Source organism: Rousettus aegyptiacus, unplaced genomic scaffold (assembly GCF_014176215.1).
Source record: "Rousettus aegyptiacus isolate mRouAeg1 unplaced genomic scaffold, mRouAeg1.p scaffold_m13_p_6, whole genome shotgun sequence".
Classification (NCBI taxonomy): domain Eukaryota; kingdom Metazoa; phylum Chordata; class Mammalia; order Chiroptera; family Pteropodidae; genus Rousettus; species Rousettus aegyptiacus.
Window position 1 is genome coordinate 95,172,004 of NW_023416309.1, and position 27,130 is coordinate 95,199,133.

Below are 27,130 nucleotides of genomic sequence, written 5' to 3' on the forward strand. Positions count from 1 at the left end.
TGTAACATCCAGTCCACTTTCAAATTTCTCTTTGATGCATGATCAACTCAATGTTCTTCTTTGGCTATATCTTTTTAAAAAGTCTCTATCTAGAACTCCACTTCCACCCCTGTTTTATTTGTTTGTTTGTTTAATGACTTTTGAAAAATGTGGACTACTTGTCTTCTAGCTGTCCCATATTCTGGATTTTTCTGTTTCCTCATGGTAGTATTTAACTTTTGACCTTTATCTATCCTCTGTATTTCATACAAATGAGACATTAACTCTGGGGCCTGATTCGATCCAGGTCAAATATTCTTGGCAAGAACATTTCATTAGAGAAGTTGTATACTTCATATTCTATCACTTTAGGAGGCACAGAATGTTCATTACTAGTCATGTTAAGTCTGGTCACTGGAGGTGGTGATCACCAGATTTCCCATTGTGAAAGTATATTAAAAATGCTATTTAAAAATATTCTCTTAAGTGGTTTTTGGAGATGATACTTTGGCAGTCTATAAACATTCTGTTCTCCACAACTTTCTCCCAGTAGTTTGACATCCATTGATGACTGTTCCTGCTTCAGATATCATTTTGGGCGTTGCTTGAAGCCGGTTCTGAATTAACACTAATGGATGTGAGTAGTGACATGAGCAGTTCAAAAAAGGAGTAAAAAAAATGGGAGTTTTGGAATCATTGTGGGAAGGCAACAAAATGGGGCCATCACATTCTGTCAAAGTCTAGGTATTTTGTGTGACTTGGGCTGATGTTAAATTGAGTATCTATTGCTTACACATACATTGCTGTCTGAAAGTTTGCTTGAGGTCAGGGAGAAGGCAGGCTGGCTGGAGCTAAAAATAAGTCATAGTTTGTTCACAAAGAAGAAATTATTTTGACTATTTGAAAGTTATCTGTAATTCTATTCTTATTTCCTTTTCCTCGCTTTCCACTTTCCTCACTAGAAAAGGGATCCCTCGTATTTTAATTGTCTTCTTCCTACCCCGCCCAACATGCCCAGTGGGTAGAACAGTGTTCCCGAGACCCCGGTGTGATCGTCCTGGTTCCTGGCAAGGGAAAGAAACAGAACCTTTCCAATCCAGAGAATGGTTCCTGGACCAGTGCAGCCAAGCAGTCATGACAGTTGAGTCTGACAATGAAACACAAGTGGGAAAGGTTCTTTCACAAGTCTTCTCTTGGGAGAGAAAAGGCCCATGTCTCAATTTGTTCTGTGGCTTTAGAGAAATCAGTTCAGATCCCTACATGATTGTGCCATGGGGCCCTCACCTGTAATACTTGGAAGCTCTGCCTCATCTTCTAGAGGAGAATTCAGAAGAGTGTATGGGGTGCACACATTCAGAACAGAAATCAGGGTGCAATTGCCATCAGAATTGTCTTCTCACAGGATGTATTGTAGATGAACCTCCTCAATCTCTGGTTCTTCTTTCACCTTAGTTATCTTAAAAGACTACCTAAGGGCTGACTGGATGTCATGATTTCTTCTAGACTTGATAGGAACCAGATCGTTGTAAGAAGTGAAGATACTGCAGGGTTTTTGCATGCTCTCTGAGTTATAAGGCACCTAGAAATTTATCACTCCCAAAGAACCATGGGATGAAGAATTGTTTTTTTTTTTAGGGAGAAAGGGCTAGGTAGGCTATGTGCTATTTATGCTATTTTTTGCATAAAGGCCAAGTACATACCAAAGGAAGGCATGCTCCAATCAGTAATTGCTAGTATTTTGTTTTGTTTTAAGAATATTGAAACTCTTCAGAGAATTCAGATAAAAGGTGAAAAGTTCACCCCACTTCCTTTTCTTCTATCTGCAGCTTCTTGAGAATTGAACAGAATGTCTCAGTAAGTGCTGTCTACTTTTTTAATACTACCCCCCACCCCCGCCCCTGCTTTGAGATCGCCCTTTTTCTCCTTTCTGATGAGGAGTGTTAATATGTTCCTTATTTTTTTCCCACAACGACATCTCCAACGAGTTTGTCCTGGCCCTTCTAGCCAGCTGCCTATCGATGTGATCTGCATCCTGGGGAGTCAAATACGCAGCCAGAAGCTCTTTCACTTGAACTACACACTTAAGTATGGAGTCAGTAATTAATTGAGGGCCTGGCTGAGAAGTTTTTCATGCATATACAAAATTATCACTCTCTTCTTTTTAGATAAGCCTTCTTGGTAAGGGAAACGTGATGTCACTGTTTATTTCTTTTTCCCTTTTCATCTATTTTATTCTACCTGTTATGGATGAAATGAGTTATTGCTTTGTGTTGAAAGTGTTCAAAGCCCCAAGTTTAATTTTCCCAGCTGGGATGTATGGGGTCTCCTTGGGCTTTCCAAGGAGGGCGTCTTACTCTCATATAGTCATATTGGGGATTTCGGTTTGGCCACAACTTCCCTCCAAAACCCACATGTCCCTGAGTTAAGCAGTTAAGCGGTGCTGGACCACAGGGAGCTCAGAAGACTGCCTGCACTGTTTAATCTGAGCACATGTACTGAAATGGAAAAATAATCCCTGTGAAGCTATTAGAAGGAACTTCCCCTACTTAACTGCAAATCTGTTATTGGGGAAATGTTTTGACATTTTGAATCCCTACTTTACTCTGCTCCTCTCGAAATTAACAACCCCTTCCCCCAACAAAACTGCTGCATCACAGCTATGAGACAGGATAGGGCAGGGCCTGCTCACTCCATGTCCAACCTTGTTTCCTGCCTCAGTCTCCTGGGCCACCCTGCCCTTGTCTGCTTGTTCTTCTTAAGTGAAGATCAGTGACTGAAAAAAGCAGACTGTAGCAAAATGTGTATAATATGATCCCATTTTATTAAACATATATATGCATGCCTATGTGCATGAAGAGAGACCAGGAAGGACGTACATAGTAGTGATTTCTGAATGAGGACATGCATAGTTTTTATTTTTCAGTTTTTGCTCATCTGCATTTTATTTCCTCCAACATATGTACAGTTTCTGTTATAATAAGAGTTATTTTCTCTTTAAGAGGGGAAGCGAGAAGACTAGTGCTAATAATGCTTCAAAGCCCAACAACATGAGAAAGTGACTCATAACTTGTTTGTTGAACCAGCTAGTTGTTGAGTTTTTGCCATGTGTGAGGTCTCCTTGGCTGTTTCTGTCTTCTTCCTTCTGTAGTCCTTCTTGGGTATTTTGGGATCGCTGGGCCTCATGTTAATGGTGGATGGGCGGAGCATAGACTTGTCTTCTTTCCCAGGCTTCTCCTGTGCGAGAGTACAATAAATGAAGTAGCCCCCCCTAGATGCCCATCCAGGCCTCTTTGGTCAAAGCCTGATTTCTCCTTGTAAGCTGCTGAGCCTCCACCCCTCAGTTTATCTCTAGCCAAGTTGAGAAGGGCAGCCACAAGCACCTCACTTCCTGTGTCATCTGCTGCCTTCCTCCTTCCCTTGACCCCTTCTTGCCCTTCTTCGGAGAGCTGTCACCCTTCTTTGGCTTCCAGGGGTGGAGGTTTACTGATGTGGTCAGGCCTGAGCTGATTTACAGCCAGGAATACGAGGTAACGGCAGAGACGGCTTGGTGGGCCTTCTGCAGAGGTGTTGGCTGGTTAGGTGCTGAGGGATTGTATCAACCTTGTTAGCAGCTTTTTGTCCTATTCCACCTGCCTCATGGGTACTTATCGCAGAGCCAGCTTGTGGGGAGGTGCTCAAAATCTGCTTACTGAAGGGATCAGTCAGTCCACTGTGGTGTGCCAGGCCCCTCGTGGCCACTCTTGGTTCAGTGTCTTGTCTGCTGTTTGTGTGCTCTCTGCCCTGTTGCCTGTCCCCCAGTGCATAGACACTTGACCGCTGCTGGCCCTCTCCACTCAGAGCACCCTCTCCCCAAAGCCATACAAATGCAGCAGTTGGGAGACAGGACCAAGTGGCTCTGGAAGATAGCACCTAAGGCTTCTTATCTCCGGTGTGTGCTGTTTTGTTTTGTTTTGTTTTGTTTCATTTGCCGTTGCCCAAGAACCCAAGCATCCGCCACTGCTCAGCTGCATGGTGAAATGGCCTGGCCCTGTGCCAGAGTTGCTTCGCCAGGTGGTTGGGCCGTGGAGGCTGCTACATGCGATGGGCTGATAATACCCCACTGTGCTGTAAACAGGACACTCCACCCTCCTGCAGCCACCCAGCCAGTGCCCCGGCAGCCTGCTGTTTTGTCATGGCCTGTCATGATATGGGTGTCTCTTCTCAGATAGGGGAGCTGATTGTCTTACTTCCCTCCCCCCTTTTTCCCAAATCTGAGAGGGGTACTTTCCAGAAATGAAACCAATTCATCTTCCAACCACAAGCAACTGTTGTGACTTTTCAACGCTTCTTCTCCTTCAGCCATAATCACACAGTTGCAGAAGAGATCCCACTACCCAGATCTTTCTGGTATGCCCATGAGGGATAAGCCCACGTGCCCCTATTTCAATTACACTGACCTGTGAGATTTCTTAGGGGACAGTCCCAACTAAGGTAGGTCTTAGTGGGCAGCATAACTTGAGTGCCGCCCTGCAGCTGCTGATGCCCACATCTACAAGCAGCTTTATTTCCCTCCCTGCGCCATTGATTCACCGTGGTGTTTGTGCTGGGTTAGTCTGTCCCTAGTAAAGGAAAGGGCTTTGACGCCGCAGATGTGGACCTTCCCGGGAGACATGTGGCGGCTAGAACTCACTCTACATGTCTTTCCTGGGCAGTCTCCTCTCCAGGAGGCTACCTTTGGTCCTAAAGGATAGTAGTGGGGGGAGGGATTAAGTGAAATGGAGAAGACATGAAAGCATATTTGCATCTCATCTTCTGTTCTTTACAGCTTCCCCAAGAGGTAACTTAGGTCGGGATTGTTTTCCTGCTTGAGGCCCAGGGAGGCTGTGTGTTGTTGCCAGCAGTCGCACCACCACAGTAAGGGCAGATCTGTAGTCAGAAGTAGATCCCTCCCATCTGTGCCCCCAGATATTTGCGGGGGAGGGGGGACGGGCACACTGCTCCAGCCTGTAGCCCCTTCGAGGAAGACATAAAACATGTCAGTGTCAGATTTTGGATTTGGTTTGTGTTTCGTTTGGGGGAACATGACACCTTGGTTTAACCCATAACAGTTTTGGTGCCCAAATTAACAAGTACTCCCCAAACCATTTGGGGTGAGGATTTTGAAATAAGTGGTAGGTTTTTTTCTCCCTGTCAAAAATCTCAATTTTCAATGCCCTCTCCCTTATTTTCTGGGCACGAAGAAAACAGGGCGTTTTAGTCTCCTCCAAGGGGCTAAAACATGCCAAGAACTTGGGAATAGGAGAGGGGAGAGGGCCTTGCTGAGGACTCTGAGACTGAAGGTAGCTCGTCATCTTGTGACTGGCTGGGAGCTGTGCCAGCACCCTGTGCTAGGATGTGGTCACTGTAGAAATAAGGCTGAGGCTCAGCTATCTCATTTAAGGAAAAGAAACTGAGGCAAGCCCTTCAGTTCGACTTACATGCGTCATGATCCTTGCAGATCTAGCAGAGAGAAGAGGGTTAGAGGCTGTTGATTTTGGATTAGAGTGTTTGGTTTCTCCCCATCCCCATTTCTATCTCTTCATCCTCCCCCCACCCAACCCCCCCCCTTTTTTTTGTATTTATAGCGCTTTATTTTGTTTTTGTTTTTGGTCTATGGAAGAATAAGTCAGGACCCATGAAGTCCTCAGAGTCTTTGTGAATAATATTGGTCAGAGGTGGCCAGCAAGCACGTAGGATTGACCAAAATGGGTGGTTGGATTCTCACAACAATTCCAGGATTCTGGGTCCACCCTAGCCTGGTGAGTACTGGGAGTAAAGTACGGCATCTGATGGCTGCCCTTGAGAGTAGACTCCTACTATAGTTTATGAATGGGTGGGGTATGAAAGGTAATGGGAACTGATGTAAATTGGGTGTGGTTTAAATTGTCCTTAGGAGATAGTAGAATGCTTTACCCCGGGGTTTCAGACTTCTTCAAAAAACAAACAAACCCAAAAACAAAATGTTATTACAGACTCCCATGTCAACCTACCATCACCTGACTTATTCCCCATCCCTGAAAAGTAGCTAAAAAGGTAATCCTTCTTCCAGGTGTCTGGGCAGGCGGCCCAGCAGTCTCAGAGGGTGTTCCTGATCCAAGAAGACCATGAGCCCCAATGAATCGACAATGGGGTGGAGGCTTGGATTTAGATCTAGGACTGCCACTGACTTGCTGGGCAACTGAGTCTAGTCTGAGACCGGGCTTTTCTGTACCTTGGTTTCCTTACCAGTCTTTTGCAAGCCTCTTTGAGAGCTGATGGGAGAGTAAAAGATTACACACACACAACTTCGTGGGAGTGGGGCAGAACTTGAATACTGTATAAACACAGGAGAGCACTAGGGTCTCAGTGAGGAAAAAAAATCTAAAGGAGATTTTTGCAGCAACTTTGGCCGAGGTGCTGGGAGAGAGGACTTCGGGAAATCTTACTCTCCATCGCTTCTTTCTCAGCCCTGGAGCCACAGCTGTCTTCCTCTGCACAGTGGTGAAGCAGCTGTTAGAATCATGGCCTTCTGGCCTTTATTCCAGTCTCTTGCTCACCTGCTTCCCGCCTGCCTCTGTTTCTGTTATGTAATCTTGTAAATGTGCTTTTCTAGAGCCCCCACCTCATCTGTGGGCTCTTTTAAACACTTTAGGAGGGCCACAGGGGACAGCATTTTGGTGTCTGACCTGGTTGCCAACATGGGTCAGAAGCTCCCAGAAATAATGGATTGCCACCTTTTGACCTTAAATGCAGAATAGGAAGATGAGTAGTTGAAATGCTAGTGTGGGAGATGAAGTTGGGGCTTGAACCTAGCATACCTAACTAACTTTCTGAGCACCAGGTGGGGAAGAAAGAGGTTGGGCCTTCTTGAGCCGCAGAGACAGGAAAAGTGACGAGCAGTTCTGGTGGCTTTATTCCCAGGGAGTGGGTTGAGCATGGATGTGCAAGGCAGGCTTAGAATCCATGGTACAACTAGAGCAGGTTTACCCTTGTAGTAACAGTTTTTTGATTTTATGCAGATACGTAAGCACCTGTTACCAGCCCTATGCTCTAGGCACTGTGAAAAGTACAAAGTACAAAGATTAGAGACAGTTCTTGGCCACAGATTGTTTAGTATCTAGGAGTTAGAAATACTCATAATCCAAGAGGGAGGGTGATAACTAGCAGGGTACAAAGTGCTGGGATAAATCAGAAAATCCTGAGACATTCCTTTTAGGGAATCCAGAAGGTTCCGTGAGGGTGGAGGTGGAGACAGCTAGGCTGGCTCCGATGGATCAGATTTCAACCCTGGGCACATGTGCAAAACCTCAGAGGAAGGAGAGCCTGGGACAGGAGTGGGAAATGGTATAGTTTGTCTAAGACATCGAAACTTTGAAGAGGAGTGAATTGTAAAGGAAAGGTAAGTGGGACCAGGACATGAGGCCTTTGACTACCATCTTTGAAAGAGAGCTTTTGAAGTGTTTTAACAGAAATATTAAGATCATTTAAAAGGTTGTGTTGTAGTCAAGTATATATTAATTTGGAAAGGTGTTTATGATATAAGGCAAAAACACGTTGCAAAATGATATGTACAGTATGATCCCATTTTTTATTTTAAAGCACACATACCCAGAAGGCAAAGCCTACAAGAATATATACCTCATACCATTATTAATGATTATCTCTGGACATTCAGATTCAAGGTTTTTTTTTTGTTTGTTTATATTTTTGTATTTTTTGACTTTTCCACAGTTCACACTTGCTACTTTCAGAATTATAAGTCACTTTTAATTTGTTTTGGATGAGTGTATATTATATGATGGTTGGGAGAGATGACTTAGAAATACGTCAGGAATTGGATAAAAACTGAGACAGTTGTCCATGCAGTAATATTTATGATCTCCAAAATGGGAAAGGAGGAACCCCCAAATGTCCAATGATATGGGAATGCCTAAGCAAACTACTGTGTATCAACCTGATGGAGCATTATGTGGTTATTAAAAATGACAAATATGTAGATCGTTGATATTTGGAAATGGGTATATGGAAAGGAAAACACAAAAGAACATATCGTATATTTCATATTGATTACAACTACATCAAAATACTTATTGTATGAAAATACTTAAATGGATTTGAAGAATGTAGATAGTATTGTTAGTATCTCTTTTCACTGTGGTAAAACACATAACATAAAGTTTACCATTTAACCATTTTCGTCTTTACAATTCAGTGGCATCAAGTACATTCACAGGGTTGTGCAATCATCATTACTATCCATTTCCAGAACGTTTTCATTTTCCCAAGCAGAAACCCATTAAACAAGAACTCTCCATTCCCTTCTCCCTGTGAGCCCCTAGTAATCTTTATCCTACTTTCTGTCCTTGTGAATTTTGCCTAATCCAGGTACCCCATATAAGTGGAATCGTACACTATTTGCCCTTTTGTGTCTGTTTTATTTCACCGAGTATAGTGTTTGGAAGTTTCCTCCATGTTAGAGCATGTATCAGAATTCCATTCCTTTTTGAAACTAATATTTCATTGCATGTATGTGACATTTTGTTTATCTTCTCATCTGTTGATGAACACTTGGGTTCTTTCCATCTCCTGTCTATTGTGACTAATACTGCTGTGAACATGGGTATACAAATATCTCTTTGAGAACCCACTTTCAATTCTTTGTATATATACCTAGAAGCGGAATTGCTGGATCATATGATAATTCTATGTTTAACTTTTGAAGAACTGCCAACCTGTTAGTGTCTTTTTTAATATAAAGTTCTTCAAGTTTATTTATACCTACAATCCCCAGTTCTTTTTGCTGTGCTTAATGCACACATGAATTATCAAGGGATTAGTACAGATGTGAATGCATTTTGCTCTGTTTAAAGGAAAGAGCCTTACAGATCTTAAAGCAGTAGAGTGTTTTGAATGGGGCCATGGAAAACATGATCCACACAGATGACTGAAGTACAGAGATGATTCTATCAATAGTTTCAACTTTTATCAATAGTTCCAACTTTTACCTTCTACCAGAAAGCTTTAGCCAAGGTAAAAATGAAAATGAATGAATTTATAATTACTTTATTTTTGTCTTATTTAGCCAGAAGTAAAAGGCAGAGGAGAGGACCAAAAGATTTGGATATTTCTCTAAACTGCTTCCTCAGTCCCAGATAGCTGAAAGTAGTTATATTGTTCTCTTTGTCTCTGGCACTTAGGTTCCCTGGGACTAACCAGCCTTGAAGGAAATATGGAATCCTTCAGTTAGGTTGAATTTGCATAGTGCGTAGGAGCCCTGTAAGGAGTGCTGGAGGGAGGGAAAATGGCCAGAGATAAAAGGTGGAAGAAAACGTGGTTTTTGTCCACTTAGAGTACCCTCTTTAGTGATGAGAAACAGTCCTGCTCTCAGGAAACTTAATATGGAGATCTCAGAGTTCACATTTCATGGTCCATTAGGGACAGGAAAAAGATAGAGGACATGTATATAAAAGCCACCCCGGTCTAAAGTATAATGGTATAAATCGTTTCCAGGGGTAATGGCCAACTGGTTAAATCAGGAGAGCTCTCTGCAGACTGCGTGTGCTTTTACAAGCAGCTTCAAATTCCTTTAGAGGGAGTGGATACAAGTGAAGAGGTGGCAGTCAGGTGAGGCTTTCTAGAGGAGAGAAGGTTGGTTACCATGTCTCCTTCCTCCATTCTGATGTTACCGGGTGGGCTGTGCTCTCTTCCAGCCAGTGTCCCCTGTTCCGTGGCCCCAGAAAAGCCAATGTGTAGGCCTCAGCCACCCCAGGTCCGACGTACATTCTCCCTGGACACCATCCTCAGCTCCTACCTTCTGGGCCAGTGGCCACGAGATGCTGATGGGGCCTTCGCCTGCTGTACCAATGACAAGGCCACCCAGGTAATGAAGCTCTCTCCTAATGGGATAAGGAGGCGGGGAGGGGCTGGCCGAGGAGGCCTTTGGTCTACTTACCACCTCTCAGTCCTCGAAATGATTTGCTCTGGGTTTTGGCTGCACATATTCACCACGTAGCTTTTTATCATCTAATATTTACCAGCTTGATTTTCTTGGTAAACGTACATGAAAAGGAGTTTGCATTCCACCTGAGTGGCGGAAGAGAAAAGTCAATCTGGTTTTTTTTTTAGTTTGGCTTCAGTACTTCTGTGTGGGTAAGCAAGAGTTGATTTTGGAATTTATTCTAGGTTTTAAAAAATGAGATTTACCTTGCTAAAATTAAACTGGGGCCAGCATTCGACTGAGTTTGCATTCCCCAGACAACTGAAAGAGGTGGCCAAAAAGTGTGTCAAGCTAGGATAGATCTCACTGGAGCAATAGGAGTGGGAAGCTTTCAGATCATGGAGGCTCGATCCCTAGCCAGCAGCCCAGTCCGGGATTTCAGCGGACCCACTGGAGTCCTGTGGAACCTAGTTCCCGTTTCTTCACAACCGTCATTAAGAATCGTAAACTTGGAAGGAATCTCCACAGATCATCCAGTCTGTTTGTCAGTTTTTGAATAAGATAGTGTTAGCCTGAGCAAAACGTCACCTCATATGTGAAAGTAACTATCCAAAGATATTTCTTAATCTGATTCAGGACCTCAACATTTTTAATAGTTATGTCGTTGAGAGTCAAATCTTCTCATTTCTAGTGCAGTTAAAACCCATTCCTGTTCAACTTCAGAACAAATGAGTTGTTCTCAAAAAAGGGAAGAAGCAGAGTGGGAAGAACATGGGCTCAGAGGTAGACCAGTGTCCTGGGGGATACTGGGCAAGTCAGCTTTTCCTTTGCAAGCTAGGACAGTGGTGGTGGTGGAGGTGGGGGGGGATGTATGCCCACTCTGTCTGCTCATAGGTGGGGTGATGGCCAAAAGTGGAAGTATCTTGTGTGCTCACTTCCTCTTACCTTGTCTTCTGCGCACATCACATTGGTCCTTTTCTTTCATTTGTTTTTAAAATGAGATCCATTTTCAAATGTTATTCGTGAAAGTCTGAATGCCCAGTACTGTTCTTGGCACGTTAAAGTGAAGAGTAAGGAAATGAGAGCAAGATTTGGCCTGTGAATCTGAATGCCAGTTTCATGAAGGCCAGTGAACAGACGGCCAAGGGATGAGATGGGGCCAAATGTCTGGCATAGTTCAGAGGAGGGGAATTCTTGTGGGAATACCCCACCTTGAACCAACAAGAATTTGCTGCAGTTAAAAATCGATGGCCCTCTTTAGATCTACAAACAGAATGTGAAGAGAAAACACTCTCTAAGCAGCAGACAGAGCAGGCCTACTTCCTGGGAGCCCTGCGCACTGTTTGAAAAGGGTAAATAGCATTAAGTCAGGCGTCCGCCTTATAGGCCTGGAGCACACTCTCCTTTCTCTATTGAGAAGAGCGTTTAGCTCAAATAATGTATGTAGTCAAAGAGGGCTTCCTGGGGAAGCAGCAGTACTTGAGGTTGCAGTGAATGTGTAAGCTCAGGAGGGCAGCCCTCTTTGTCAGACAGCAGGCTTCTGTGTAGCCCTTCTCTGTATTTCCTGCTGCCAGCCTTCTAGGAAGCCCTGATCCCACTCCTCAGGGAGTGCTCTCTTTGTCAACTCAAGGCAGGCTTGGCCTCAGATGTTCCCTGGCCAGATTTAGAGGCCTGGGCTCTAGGCTATGTGTTGCTGCTTAGGCTCCAGCTGCAGGCCAGATCTTTTATATAACAAGTCTGGGCTTCTTGCCACCGCAAGACAGAGGTCAGCGATGCGCCTCTGTGGGTCTGGCAAGGCCGGGCTGTGCAGCTTTCCTCTTTCCCCGGGATGGGCTCCAGCCCTCGAGGAACTCTTAGCAACCTGTCAATATTGTGGCTGCAGTCAGGAGGTGGGAGAATTCTGATCAACGTGGGCATCCGGACTAAACTATATGCTCTGCCCATGGCCTTCTGGGAATTTTCTGCTTCTAGGTTTTGGGCTCCGTTCAAATTTCTGCTTGAGCCCCCTGTCTTGGCTCCTTCTCCCACACTGGTATTACACCATGATGACCTGAGGCTCTCCTGGCATCTCCCTAAGTTCCTGGTTCTCCTTTTCTTCTGACCACTGGTATATCGCCCAGAAAAGACCGGAGACGAGGGAAAGGTTTTTGGGGGAGTATAAGGGAGTGTGGGGAAAGGCAGAGGGAAGATAGGGAGGAGGAATCTACCAAAGTCCTTGAAATCTTTTAAGTTGTTGAAAATAGATTGATGCCAGACCTTACCCTAATTCCTTTGAGCTGTAGGGGGGCTGTTCCCACCCCTACTCCACTTTCTGCCCTTTGTCTTCTAGCCATGCCAGGGTAGTGCATCCACCATATCTGGCAGGCCCTTACTTCTGCACTCTCACCTACTCCCCCTGCACCTGTCACCCCCTCCTTCCAGAGCCAGCAGATAGAGTGTGTGTTTGGAAACCACATCAGCCCTGGCATTCCTGGGGACCTGTCTTGCAGTGAGGGCAGTGGTCATTGTTAAGGTCCAGGCTGAGCAGCTCCCCTCTCTGAAACCCCTAGAGCAAGCAAGGGCACTGCCTGTTCCAAATAATTTTCAGACCTGGTCAACAAGCACAGAACACCTGCCATTTAGATAGCCAGGCATGCCGTGTCCTTGAAACTTCCTCACAAAACAGAAGACGGAGTGGAAAGCTCTGTTCTCGAATATAACAGATTGTCAGCAGAGAGGATAGCACAGAGGTTAGACAATTTACAGGTTGACATGGAGATCTGGGTTATCCAGATATTTGGGGCAGGGGAAGAAGTGAGGTGGATGGATCTTACTTGGGAGGTGGATGGATCTTATTTGGGAAGTTGTTCTAGGAAGCAGGAAGAGGGAGGAAGAGGTATGAATGTGGTAACTGGGGAGGGAGTGCTTTGGAGCTGCTGCATGTTCTGAGTCAGGACAAGCAAAGGGAGAAGGATGACCAGGTCTCCCAGAGACCAGCTTGGTGAGTACAAGGAAGAGCTTAGGTGCAGCTGGAGCTGGACAGAGTGGCCAGCCAGGGAGGATGAGGAGGGCTTCTGTGCAGAGTCACCATCACCTGGAGGATGTTGTTTTGTGTCTCGGAGGACTTTGTCAGGATTCTCCAAATCAATCTGAATGTTTTCCCCTCTCTGGACCACCTTTCCCCAGGTCAGCTGGTAAATCAGAGCTGGCCATCAAATGCTTTGGGCTGGTCCCTCCTAGCGGCTGGGCCCGGGCCAGGGCGGTGATGGCAGCATATGCCGGTTGCGGTCACCCCTCTCCCTTCTTGCTGTGCAAAGCATTTGAGTCTTCTTGCACTCTTCTGGAGGGAGGAAGTGGCCTCACCACAGCTGGAATGACTGTTTGAGCAAAGTTTCCCCACTGGTGTTCTCATCCTGCAGACAGATGGGACCCTGGGTACCTACTCTGCCTGCCCCCTCCCCCCTCTTCTCATCTCTAGCTCCACTTCCTCTGCATGCTCCAGGTGAGGTGGCAAGCCTATATGACAGACTTTTCCCTTTAGGCCTGACTTACCTTTTGGGGAAAAAAAAAAAATAGCTTACGTCCTTGAAAAACCTCATGGAGTGTCCTGAAGACCAGAGGCAGAGGCAACGTGCTCTGTTTGAGATGACTTCCCGTTCTGTAATTTTCCCTACCTGTGTAGTGTCTTCCTCCTTTTCCCAAGCCAGTGCCTCAGCATTTAGTGGTAACACACAATTCGGTCTGCCCATCACAGGCCTTCCTTTGTGGGTGTGGGGGCCTGGGCACAGTGCCTATTTTCCAAACTGGCGAACAGGACCAGTTGTTCAGCATATGGTGTGACAACAGCACAGAATGTTTGAAAATGAGTTTATGATGGAAAATGTGAGGATTGCATAGTCACTGTAGGGCCAGAGATGGGTGGCCTTGGCCACCTGCTGCCAGAATTCTCAACATTGGCCAGCAGACTCCCCTCAGAGCCTTTCCTGTCTCTGTCCGGCCAGAGTCCCGGGGGGCTGATTCCTGGGTGGATTTCATTTCAGCATCTTGTTCTTGATCATCTGTACCAGGCCAGGCACCATACTGCCCTGTGATCCATACGCATGTGCTGGGTTATTTTCCCAGGACCCAGTGACACTGGAGGCAGCACAATCAGCACTTTTCCTTCCTCAGAGTCCAGGTAGAAACTTAGTTGGGCCGGGGGCAGAGATGCAGGTTGCAGTTAGGAGGGTTTTCAGCTCCTCCTGGCCCCTGCCTTCTCGTTCTATCAGGCTGCTCTTTGAAAAGCTCTTCTCCATCCCCATACCCAGTTATCCTGTCACATGTTGCTCTGGGGTCTCAGGATCTCAGGCAAGGCTTGCTTGGTCTAACTCACATTAGGTTTTGCATAATTCAAGCACCATCTGCACTGTTGGCTGACGCCACTCATGGCTCGTAAATGGCCCTGCTTCTCCCTCAGCTGCTCCCCCTGGGTCTGGGAGTGCAAATAATCTATTCCAGTGTATGAGTCCCTTTGACAAACATGACTTTGGCCTGCTGAGCTCAAGCTCTACCCTGCTTCCTAAGGGTCATCTGGAACGACTACTTATGGTGCTGTCACGCAGCATGGCTCGGCCCGTGTTGTGCCATAAGGGATTTCTTTTTGAAGAGTAGCCTTTCTTAGCTGTGACTTTTCTGTGTTCCAAGGAGACCTTGGCCCAGATCTCTGTGGTGAGAACGAGAGGAGAAGGGGTCTGTCCATCCAGGGGCACTGAAAGTAAGGGACAGAGAGCATGGTCCTCACTCTTGACCCTTCCAGTTCAGTTGGAGGAGCCAAAGCCCACACTTGTGCACATGTCCGCCTTAAGAATACTCGGGGCCAGCATGTAAACAGCTTCAGACACAGGATAGCCTCTACTGTATTAGGTTCCTGAAGCTGCTGTAACAAATTACCTCAAATATAATGACTTAAAACAGTAAAAATTTATTCCCTCACAGTTCTGGAGGCCAGAAGTCCAAATTCCATTTCACTAGGTCAAGATCAAGGTGTCGGTAGGGCCACACTTTCTCCAGAGGCTCTCTGGGAGATCCATTCCTTGCATCTTCCAGCTTCCGGTGACTGCCAACATTCTTTGGCTTGTGGCCACATCACTCCAGTCTCTGCTTCCATGGTCACATTGCCTTTTCTTCTGTGTGCGTCTAATCTCCCGCTGTCTCTCTCTCTCATAAGGACACTTGTAATGGCATTTAAGGCCCACCCGGATAACCCAAGATATTCTTCCCATCTTAACTTAATCATATCTGCAAAAATATTTACCACACAAGGTAATACTTACAAGTTCCAGGAATTAGGATCTGATACTTTGGGGTGTGGGGAGTAGGGGGGGATTTTCAATCTGTCACGCTAACCTCATCTGCTGCTACACTGCCCCTCACTCACTCTGTTCGAGCCGCACGCGCCTCCCTATCATTCTCAAAAGCACCAGGCTCACTCCTCCTGCTTCAGGGCCTTCGCACTTGCTGTTTTCTCTGTCTCGCTCACTCTTGCCTCAGATGTCCGTGTGGCTCCCTCCCTCATCTCGTTCAGGGTTTTCTTCAGACGTTACCTTTTCACTGAGGACTTCCCAGATATTTAAAACCCTATACCACCCCCGACTTCCCGCATTCCTAGCCCCTTTCTTTGCTGTATTTTTTTCTTTAGTACTTAACACCGTTTAAACTGTATCCCCAACTAAGAATATAAACTCAAAAGGGATGAGGATTTTTGTTGTTTTGTGCGTTATTGTGTCTCCAACACCTGGAACAATACCTGGCACACAGTTTGCATTTGGTAACTATCCGTTGATTGAATGAATGGTATATGCCCTGAACCCATCCGAACAGAGGAAACACAGAGCAAAGGAGCAGTCAGCATGGGGTGGAAAAGTTAGGAAAGCCTCCCCAATGGGAAGGCTGGGAAGAATTGGTAGAGTGAGCCATCTTAGATGGGGAGACCAGGCTTAGAGATCAAGGGCAAGGTAAGAAAAAGGAGATGGAGATAGGTAGGACAGAGAGCCAAATATGGAGAGGGGAGCGCACGAGATGGAGGGTAAGATGGCGACATCTACACCCAGCGTGTGGACGCGGAGACAAAGCAACGCCTCGGTGGCACAGTTTACACAGAGTAGGCAGTAGGTGCTGGAAGACGGTCGCAGAGGAGAGAGCAGTGGGGTAAAATGGATTCAGAGAGGAGATGATCTTGGCTGCCATGAATTTTCACATCCTTTCTAAACCCCAGCGCTAGCCTACATTTCTCCTTCCACCCCCTCACATATCTCGGAGGAAAGAAGGCAGTTGAAGAGTTTGCCAGAGATGTTAGGAGAACCGGTGGCAGCCTGAACGTGGCTGTTTTTCCCTCTCTCTCACCACCCACCTGTGAGTACAGTGTCTTCCTGGAGGAGGGGAAATGGGCTCACCACCTTAGCTTTTGCCATTTCTCCTCTACAGCCTCTGCCATCTTTCCGGTGACAACAGGCTAGTGTGGGACTCAGCACTTCGGTGAGCAGAGCTAGCCGTCTATGGGGTCAGCTTTGGGGCCCTGGAGGGGCGGAGCGTTTGTGTGTCTGCTGGGCCGAGGGGGCCGTGGGAGAGACGGACTTCCTCCCCACTTTTCAGTCTGTGCAGCAGCCTTTTTTCTGAGACTCGGTCTGCCAACTCTGGTTTAAAGAGATGGACGTTTGGTAGTAGACTGCTTGGTTTCCATAGACTGTCAGATTCAGCTTCACCTCAAGGGCTTTGGGGGTACAGGCCTGAAGGATGTGCTGCTTGCCCTCTTCCCGAAAGAGGGAACTGTGGAGGAATGGATCCCTGATAGTCTCCTTGTGGTACTAGCATCAGGGAAGGGAAGTAGGGCAGCTCTCTGACCCTGATTGTGTCTCACAGCCTACTAAAGGTCCTGATCGGTGTGCAGCTGGGAGAAGGAAGAACCAGGGAGCCTCAGCCCCCCCCACCCCCACCCCGGCAGCCCCTCTCCTCTGCAGCTGTCGCACAGGGAGGACCGCTCCCACAGTCCCGCTCAGGCTGCCCTGCTGAGTTCTTCTTAGCAGCTGTTGGGTGTTGAGTTGTTGGTTTTTTCTCTCTTTTCTTCCCCCCTTTCTGTTTGCAACAACCTCTCCGGGGAGGTCAGCAGATTTGTTGGAGGAGATGGTTCCCAGGCCCTCATGGTTTTGGCAGCTTGTGCAAAGAAGTTAGAGAGGAACTGGTTCCACTGGAGCGTTCCCCCTTGGGCCCCTCCCTTGGAATGGAAGTAGGGATGTTGGTGGTTGGGAGGGATCTTGTCCTCCTGCCTCGTGCTTAGAGCCAACAGCTTCCTCTCTCGGGTCGGGGCTCAGGAAGTGGGTCTACAACTCCCCCTGCCTCCATCTTGGGCCAACTCTGTCTTCTGTGCAGCAGGGGAGGGAGGCTGGCTGGCCGAGAGCCCTGTTCTCACGAGGGGCAGAGCAGGACCCAAGAGAAGGAGCTATGATAAAGCCAAGAGGGGTCAGGAGTCAGGGCTGAGTGCAGAATTCTGGCTCCATCTTTTCTGAAAATGTCCCCTCCCCTGCATTTTTAGGAGGACGTCAGGGCCCCCGGCATTTACTCTGTATACAGTGAAAATCACAGAGCAGACTTGAGGCACGGCACTGCACAGGCATCCCCTGCTTCAGTCAGGGATGCAGGGCAAAGATCTCTGTTGACCTTTATTTTATTTTACTAACTAATGATTCCTAACTGGAGGTTGGTCTAGTAACTCATTTCCATTAGGCTCCCAGGAACCCGGGTCTATACTGGGCATGTAGAGGGTGCAAGGATCAAGGATGCCGGTGGGTCTCTGAGCCCATGCTCCTTTGGAGCTGGTGGGGATAGGGAGGGCAGTACTTGTCCTCACTGTTGGGGAACCCTGGAAAAGCTGGGGATATCATCCATGTGTAAAAGTCAGAAGAGAGTCGAGAGTAGGTTGGCCTTACTGGCTCATCAGGGAGGGTTTCCTGGAAGAAGAAGTGGATTGGGAAAGAGGCAGTATCAGTGGAGAAGCCTGGAAGAGTAAGAGGCTGACAGTGTTGAGGTTGATGAGCAGATGAGAGAGAAGCCTTCGAAGAGCCACCACTTCTGTCTAGGAAACAGTGCCTGCTTCCCCTGAGCCTGCCTGAGAAGATGCTCTGTCTCACTGGGTTCCTCTCCCTGCAGACCCCCCTGTCCTGGCAAGAGCTTGAAGGTGAACGGGCCAGCTCCTGTACACACAAGCGCTCAGCGTCCTGGGGCAGTACAGACCACCGCAAAGAGGTAACTGCCCTCTGACTTCCCAGCTGGGGTGACTGCCTCTTGTTTACCCCAAGCACCATGGATACATCTGTTCCAAAATGGACGCACACTTCCAATCTCCCTTGCTTTGACCTGACCTTTTCCTAATAGGAGATGGCTCCTTCGAAGCTGCCTGCCAGCCTTCTGGTGGCCAGCAGGGGCTTGACTAGTGGCTGCTGGTGCCCTTCAGCAGCCAAGCACAGGATGGGAGGAACCATTCTCACTTTACTTTGAGATTGGATCCAGATAAGCCGTTCAGAGACTGTAGAAAGATGGGGAATCAGTTCCTGGGAATTAGGAGGCCTCAGCCCCATTTATTACTGAACTATTCATCCTGCCTTATTTTTAAAAGAAGAAGACAATTATGTGTTCTTAAGCACTTTGTCCTGGCCCTCCTCTTCCCTCAGGAGGGTTCCAGTCATTGATGTTGAGTAGAGAAAGCCATAGACTGGTGTGAACCAGCTTTGCCTGCCATGCCCATGCCATGGGGCAGCTCCTGACAGGGCCAACCTGCCAGGAGTCACCCTCCACCCCCCTACAGGGGGGCTGGCTTTCGCTCTCCTGGTCATAAGAACAGATAAAAATATGAAATATTGAAGGCTAGTGGGAAATACAAAGTATTTAAAGTTTGTAGTTAGTTAACAGAGTAACCAAGTTATTTATACTAAACATGGAGTCGTGGTCGAATGATCCCCAATAGCAAATCTAAAAGTACTTTCTTCTTGGCAGTAGTCACAAATTGTTTGGCTGTGGGCAGCAGATCTACTCTTTGAATTCCATTTAATTTAGGCCCATATTTAAAATAGTTCTGAATCTCCTGATCATTTGCCAGCTGAGGCAAGTAGGTGCAGAATTACAAATGTGACAGGGGTAATATTCAGAATTGTTGATGATAATGCATAATTGTCACAGGAAATGGAAGTCGGAACAAAATCCGATATTCCTTCTGGAGAGCCTGCTCCTTGCTCAGTGCAGTCTGCTTTAAAATAGGGGGGGAAGTCCTTCCATCCTTCCTGGTCCCAGGGCCTTTGAGATAGCTGTGAATATACTTTGGAGAGTGAATTCAAAAACATCATTTCCCATTTCTATTAATAGAGTAGTATTCCATGCCTTTGGAATCTGCGAAAGACAAAAATGGTTTCAGCATTGCATATTTTTTATTTTTTATTTTTGGAAACTGATCCATCTATGGAATACACGGTAATTTAAAACATCAAATAATCTAGTTAATAAGGTACCCAGCTTGCCCAATGAACCTATCATCACCGTTTTGCACACCACTAAGGTATTTTGAGATGGAAGATTAACTGCCATCTCGCTTTAATGCATTTTCATGGGCCTCTGGCAGGAGCCTTGCCTGGGAGGAGGGACCTGGTGCACTTGTGCTTTGCTTCACCTGCCTCCTCTCCCCCTCTCTGGGTCACCAGATTACCAAGTTGAAGCAGCAACTGCAGAGGACAAAGCTGAGCCGCAGTGGGAAAGAGAAGGAGCGGGGCTCCCCACTCCAAGGGGACCATGCTGTGCGGGGAGCACTGAGGGTATGTTTTCTCCCCCAAGCTCTTCCCCTTTGTCATCTTCCATGGCACACGCACCGCACCCCCTCCCCCGCTCCCATGGGAAGATCCTCTCAAGTTGAGCAACTCCTGATCCCTACCGCACTGCGTGCTCTGTGGCCACGTGGGTACCCAGGTGAAGTTTCAGTGCAAACTTGGACTTGCTGACTGACATTAGAAGGGCTTCCTGCTATTTTGAATTTTGCTCTCCTCCACCCTCACCCCCGTATACAATTGAGGCGGCAATGCTCCTGTGGCCTTTAAAAGCATACTCTAGACCTCTCAAATCTGACTTCTGGAGAAAACCCCACTGAATGGACTTATTGCAATCCGTATCTGTCCCCAAATCCTCTTTTACTCTTTTGGTTTTGCCATGTTGACATAACTGTTACCCCCGCTCCTCCGAGTCAGAGTTGACAATTGTCTGGGGCTTGGTGGGGTTCAGTGAGTGCTTCATTTGTCTCCTCCTCAGGCGTCCCCTCCCAGCTTCCCCTCAGGGTCCCCTGTCTTGCGACTCAGTCCCTGCCTGCACCGGAGCCTGGAAGGGCTCAACCAAGAGCTGGAGGAGGTGTTCGTGAAGGAGCAGGGTGAAGAGGAGCTGCTGCGGGTGAGTGGGGCCCGTGTCCTGGATACGCTGACAGGCAGCATCCTGTTGAGTCTGGACGTGGGGAAGTGGGATTCTTGCTTTCTGGCACTCACAGGCCGTGGCTACAGCGACAGAGCCACATGTAAACACCAGCATGCAGAAGGAACACCACCTGAGCTCATTAGACTTAGACGGACTTAACCACAGGGACAGGAGAGCTGGGTGGGTATACCTGGGGAAGGCTTTTGGTGGTGGGTAGACAGGGAAAAGGCAGGGTTCCACCTGGGAGGAATGGGCGAGGCATCATTCTTCAGCCAGAGCGCCAGCTCACTGTCACCACATACCTGGCACCAGCACTGTCACCCCTGTGCCTCAGTTCAAGCCACCCCCTTGCCTGAGTTACCACTTCCCTCCATCTCTACCTGGCAACACACATTCATCCTTCATGCCCAGTTCCCCAATGCAGCCTTTTCCCCCACCCCACTCTCGGGCAGAATTATTTGCTACCTTTTCTGCAGTCTCAGGCACATTTTTATACTGACACAGTACAATTGGGGAATGCCAGTCTGGCAGTATTAATATAATTCTAGTGGGCACACTCCTCAGTTTACGATTTATTTGCTGGTTGAGTTTTAATTTGAGTATATGTAGGATTTTCACCCAAACACATACACACAATTTGGCGAGCTATGGGTAAAAGTACCATAGAATGTTAAAAAGGGAAAGGGGAGTTAGTACGTGATGATAGTCTGCATACTTGTCCTGCAGTGGCCCACAGTGGTTACGATGTCCTGATGGCGTTCCTCCTATCCCGCCCCCCCCATTGTTATTCATCCCTGCGTTCCCAGAGCCTGACACTCAGACCCGTTCCTGCCTTTGAGAGGCTTGCAGCTTGGTGGGGGTAACACATTGAGAAAACGTTCAAATAAATATGTAATTATAAATTTGGCTGCAAGTGTTGCAAGGGAAAAGAACAAAGAACTGCGGGAGAAACAGGAGGGGTTTTCCCTTAGGTTGGGGCAGGTGGCTGGGAAACACAGTGACTTGAGGAAATGGTGTCCTGTTGTCACTGTGTTTTATAAATAGAGAAGGAGAACAAGGGCAAAGGGAGGACCTAAGAGTCGCCGCAGCTCTGCAGGCCTGAAGAGACAGGCCTGGGAGTCATCACCCACCCTCTTTCCTGGCAGATCCTTGATATCCCTGATGGGCACCGTGCTCCAGCTCCCCCCCAGAGTGGCAGCTGTGATCACCCCCTCCTCCTCCTGGAGCCTGGCAACCTTGCCAGCTCTCCCTCCATCTCCCTGGCATCCCCCCAGCCTTCTGGTCAGACCAGCCACGAGGAACACCGGGGTGCAGTCGAGGAGCTGGCATCCATCCCCAGTGACAAAGGTAAGCTGAGTTGATTGAGGCAGCAGGGCCCACTCAGGGAGCAGGGGCGACTCCACTCCCTTTTCCGCCTCTAGTCAATGTCAAGCCTAGCATTTTTATTTACCAGCCAACCAGAATACCTTTAGGAGTCATCTTTATTCTGTATATTATAATAATGGTCGTAGATATCAATTCTGATTTATAATTTATATAAAGTCTCTGCACCTATGTTTTCATTTAATCCTTACTGTAACCCAAAGACGCAATCCCTCTCATCTGCATCTTTGGCTGAGGTTCAGCATGCAGGAGCAGAGAGCCCTCGAGTCTGTTCAGGTGTCTACTCAACCCATTAGCAGCAATAGGCCCCAAGGTGGTTGTGAATGATATAAAATCAGAGAATGCAGTCTCTTGCCCAGGGTCACCTAGTTTGATTCAGATCGAAACCCAGGCATTGACTCCAAACCTCGACTTTTTACTGTGCCCTGGCTGCTTCACCAAGAGGACAAGATGTGACCCCTTCCTCCTGATAGTAATGACCCTTACATTATGTTGCCTGTGTTGCCTCATTCGATTCTCACAGCAACTCTGTGAGGTAGGCTAGTCAAGGACATGATCTAACAATACACAGAGGTAAATAGAGCGTAGAGTAATAAGGAATAAATGTGAGATAAATACAGATAAAGTCAATATTTGCGACGTAGGCAAAATACATTTGCTGTGTGGAAAGCAAGAGGAATTTTATCCCGCAAGTGGAGTTGAGTAAAAATTGGTTCTCTGAGTCAGTATAAGAGCTCTTCCTGGAAGATGGGATAGATTTTCAAGGCTGTGGAAAGGAAGAAGCTGTGGTATGTTGGCAAGGCAGAGCGGTGCAGTCTTGGAAGAAAGCAGAGAGAGACAGAAGTTAGGATTCCTAAATCTGAGGCCTGGATTTCCCATCGCTGTTTATCTCCTGGGAATATAGAGTTGGTATTAGACCTCATTTTTCCATTAATTCAGCTGTATTTTTTGCTGTTGTTGTTGTTATCCTGTATAACAGGATAGGTATTTCTGTAAGCTGCCTCAGAGATTTTCTAAGGTAGAGTATGGACAAACAACCTGGCTCAGCATAACCCTGGGCACCCACCTTATTGTGTCTCCTAGCCTCTTCCCTTTATACCAGGGCCCGAGCCAAGGATAGTAGAGATCTTTCCTTCAGCTCCACTGGACTCAGCCTTGCTCTGTTTGCAGCCTCCTCTCCAGGCCACCCAGCTTTCCTTGAAGATGGTAGCCCATCTCCAGTCCTTGCCTTTGCCGCCTCCCCTCGTCCCAATCATAGCTACGTCTTCAAACGGGAGCCTCCAGAAGGCTGTGAGAGAGTGCGTGTGTTTGAAGAGGCCACGTGAGTACATCAGAGAAGAGGGGTGGGGATGGGGGATTAGCCCTGTGTGGTCCCACCCGACAGACCCTGCTTCAGTCTTGTACTCTCTCATCCTAGAGATGTTGTCAACTTTAGATTATTGGTATCACAGATTTTCCATGATCAAACTTGTTGACATTACCTACTCCAAGCACTTAAATCTTTGCTTATCATTATCTCCATAGAAACCTGCTCTCTGCCCACACGCCAGCCACAAGTGTAGCAGAAAGTGGAAAGGAAAGAGCTCTGAAACCTAAACCCTTTGTTTCTCCTATTTTTTTCATCCCTGGGGAAGGTGTGAGAATTTGCTAGAGCATAATCAGAGAGAGAGAACATAGTAGTAGTTCTCTTCGGCAGAGATGAGAACCGTCTCCTCCCCACTGGAGGGGCGGGGGAACCTAAACAGCTGTCTAATCCTTTGAGTCAAGCTGCAGCCATTCAAGTGTCATGAATGTCCAGAAAGAAATTTCCAGTCCTTGCAAGTAAGGACTAGGTAATATTCTCAAGCCAGATTGGGCAATTCAGAAGCCATTCTTAGTTGATTTCTGTACTGCAGTTATCTTGAATTAGCAGAGAAAATCAAGAGCTGACCGTTACACATGCCCACACAGCCAGCCCCCCTTGGCAGACACCCTAAGAGCTCATTTCATTCCTCTCGCCACCTTTAACATTCTTCAGGGCAGATTCACTGTGGAAGTTGTGGTTTCGATGGCAGTCAGGAAGTTTAGTCATGGTGTGTGAGTGGACATTTAGCTGGGACAGGGTTTAGGGCCTTGAGGGCTCTATTCATATCTCCGATAAGGGAGAAGACAACCCATGGTAGTAGCAGAAGGCACATATATAACACAAAGTGAGAGTTAAGGAGAAAACCATGACCACTGGGGTGTTGTTCGCATCATTACTGTTGCCCGGTATCTCTCCGGGGCACTGGGTCCTCTGCAGTGGTATGGAGGGAAGAGGCCAGATTGTGTAGCAGACTCTGGACTCTGGTGCCCTTCCCCAGTCCACGTTATAGCTGAATAACTACAACCTGGAATTGCTTGAGGAAATTAGGCGGCTGCTTGTCTTGATTCTTTTGTAGACTCATAAGGCCAGAAGAGATCTCGAAGTCATCTCATCTAGCTTCCTGCCTCTGTGTCAACCCTTTATGAAAGGCACTGATCTGTCACTTACTATCTAAGATATCCTGGGATACATATTCTCAGCTCATTGGAGTCTCTTCATTGTGTCAGCTTTCCTATTGGGAAGCACTTGTGTTTAGTGATTCATCTGCCACATTTTCCTATTCCTAACCTCTGACCCCATAAGATGGTCTGGATTTCCTAGGGAGGTTATCAGGTTGTTCAGGACCATGCTGGTTGTCCTCATGTCCCTCAAGCATTGCTTGGACTCCTCTGGGACACCTTCCTCATGTGTACGTGCACACACCAAGAGCATTCCCTCTCCTGCCCATTCTCCATCCCTCTGCGAAGTGGGATCCTTTTAAATCCTGCTCAGTCAGGGGACACATTGCCACTGTGCAGTCCTCGGGAACCCCAGGCCTTTACCTCCTTCCACCTATCACTCTGTGCCGACCTCTGCCTTCCTCCTCATACCTATTTTTTCTTCCTGAGTTTGGAATTCTTGGAATTCTACAATTAAAATGGTAACAAACTGATCAAGCTATACACTAAGTGTATATTTCTGTAAATATATTTCAAAAAAAAGGTAGTCAGTGGGATCCATTGGCGACAGAGCTTCCCCATCTTCCCACACATTCGTCTTCTCACCCAAAATCCACACAACCAGCAGCTTCTTAGGTTCTGCCACCCTTAAAGCATCGTCACACTTTTTTTTTTCTGTCATAAGCATTCCTTACTCTAGAACTCTCTGACACAACCTCTTTTTATCTTTCCATTTCCACCATATGATCGGAAGGGTAGGGATAATTTTCACATGAAAAGTGAGACAGTCCTGGCCAAGACCACATGGTGAGTGAGAACCTAGATCTTCTTTAAGGTCTGACAGCCTTTCTCACAATGGTTGCTATCCTTCCCTCTCAGTAAAGGTTTTGAAAATCACTCCTTTAAAGTGCGCTTAAGAATGATTTCAATGGGGGACAGTATTTCCCCCCAGAAGACAGCAATGTCAGGAGACATTTTTGGCTGTCGCAGCTTTTATGGGAGGAAGGGTGTCAGGTGCTACCGGCACCTGGTTGGAAGGGGCCAGGGATGCTGTTAAACATCCTATGGTGCACAGGACAGCCCCCCCACAACAAGGAATTTTCCAGCCCAAAATGTCAATAGTGTTGAAGCTGAGAAGCCCTGCTTAAGACTATAAAAAGTCTTAGAAAGCCATTTTGCCTGGATCGCAGCTTTCAGACAAAGGGTCTGCCCCCAAAACACTGTTCACTGATGATGAAATCACTCAAAAAATCCCTTGGTCTCTTCTAGAATCACATTGTCAGGAAGTTCTCCTTCCAGTCTAGCTTCAAATCCTCCTACTTTCTAGCGAAAGTAGATTTCCTGTTGTTTAGCCATATTTCTAAACAATGAAGAGCTGAGGAACCGACAGACTGGCTGTTGCTCAGTAGCCTATCATTTTTTTTGGTTAAGTTATCATCCTGTCTGAACAGAGACCCAACTCCCCAACTCCCCAAGTGCTGGGACATCTCTCATCCCTTCTCACCGACTGTTTCTATATATACATGTATGTACGCATGTATGTCTGTGTGTTTTTCTCTTTATCCTCCAGGTCCCCAGGTCCTGACTTGGCCTTCCTGACATCCTGTCCTGACAAGAACAAAGTCCATTTCAACCCGACAGGCTCGGCCTTCTGCCCCGTCAACTTGATGAAGCCCCTCTTCCCCAGCATGGGCTTCATCTTCCGTAACTGCCCCTCAAGCCCAGGGTCTCCCCTCCCCCCCAGCAGCCCCAGGCCACCACCTCGGAAGGATCCAGAGGCCTCCAAGGCCTCCTCGCTGCCATTCGAGCCATGGCAGCGCACCCCACCATCAGAAGAGCCTGTGCTTTTCCAGAGTTCCCTGGTGGTCTGAGGGCCCTGCCCCCGCCACTTTACCATGGAGACCAGTGCCTTGGTGGCAGGCCCCTGCCTAGCTCCCCTGAGGTGGGGGATGAAGGAGCCCTTCCCTCTCAGCCTTCGAGCACTTTCATTTATTGTGTCAAAGCCCTGGGTCCTCTTTATGATGGACACCATCCCCTCTGAATGAGAGGGTGCCTGCCTTCTCCACTAGCAGCTGGGCAGCTCACAAGTCACACCTGTGTTCTTGCCGCCTCTCTCACTTGATGGAAAACCCACCCAGAAGGTCTTGGGTCCCCCACTCCTGGGGGTGAGTCCAAAGGACTGTATATGGAACCCTTGTCCTTGTCATGGAGCAGCTGGCCGTGATCAGAGGAGAGGGTACACCGCAGATTTCCTTCCCTCTCCTCCACAGATGAAGAAGTGGAGACCCAATGATAGATACCCCCATCCTCTCAGCCTTCATCCCCCTGCCTCCCTCTCATTGGAGGAGCTGACCAAAGCAGCCCTAAAGGGCCATAACACTTGACCAATCCAGCTGCTGGCAGAGTGGGGAACCTAGCGTTTTCCCAAGTGGCATTTTCATCTCGCTTTCACCCTAAGATTGTCTTAAGCAGCAACCCAGCCTGCCCAGCCCCAGGTGGGTAGTGGGGGAGAGGGAGAGCTAGCATTCCTCCGGGTGGTAAGTGGTGGTGACTCTACACCCTTCACCTGCCCCAGGACTGGGTTGGAGTAGAAAAATGCCTATTTTTCTTGTATCGATGTAGAAACTCTATTTTCTCCCAAAGACACTATTTTTGCAGCTGTTTGAAGTTTGTATATTTTCCGTACTGCTGAGCTTCACAAAACTGAAGAATGTTAATGTTCAAGTTTTCTTATCCTGTGTTTAGAAGTTGTTTTTTGCAAATCTTGGTGTTAATAGACCAAATAAATAAGTATTCCCAGCAGCTTGAGGTTTTGTTCGGTATCTTGGAGGGGAGGGAATGGGGTGGAGATTGAGGGTATCGGTCACTTTATCCTTG

The 27,130-nt window shown here is 47.3% G+C and overlaps 1 protein-coding gene across 6 annotated transcripts in view; it reads left to right on the top strand.

Moving 5' to 3' along the window:
* FAM117A (family with sequence similarity 117 member A) overlaps positions 1 to 27,055 on the top strand; it is a 41,083-nt gene extending 14,028 nt beyond the window's left edge. For 3 of the 6 annotated variants that reach the window (XM_016158439.2, XM_016158441.2, XM_016158440.2), the window contains exons 2-8: positions 9,687 to 9,856; positions 18,074 to 18,169; positions 19,615 to 19,725; positions 20,213 to 20,347; positions 21,514 to 21,715; positions 22,922 to 23,072; positions 25,824 to 27,055. In XM_016158439.2, coding sequence (XP_016013925.1) covers positions 9,687 to 9,856; positions 18,074 to 18,169; positions 19,615 to 19,725; positions 20,213 to 20,347; positions 21,514 to 21,715; positions 22,922 to 23,072; positions 25,824 to 26,124 — 1,166 coding nt within the window. In that variant the 3' untranslated portion in view covers positions 26,125 to 27,055. The other 3 variants (XM_016158443.2, XM_016158444.2, XM_016158442.2) reach the window with 3 other exon arrangements.
* Positions 27,056 to 27,130: the final 75 nt, after the last annotated feature.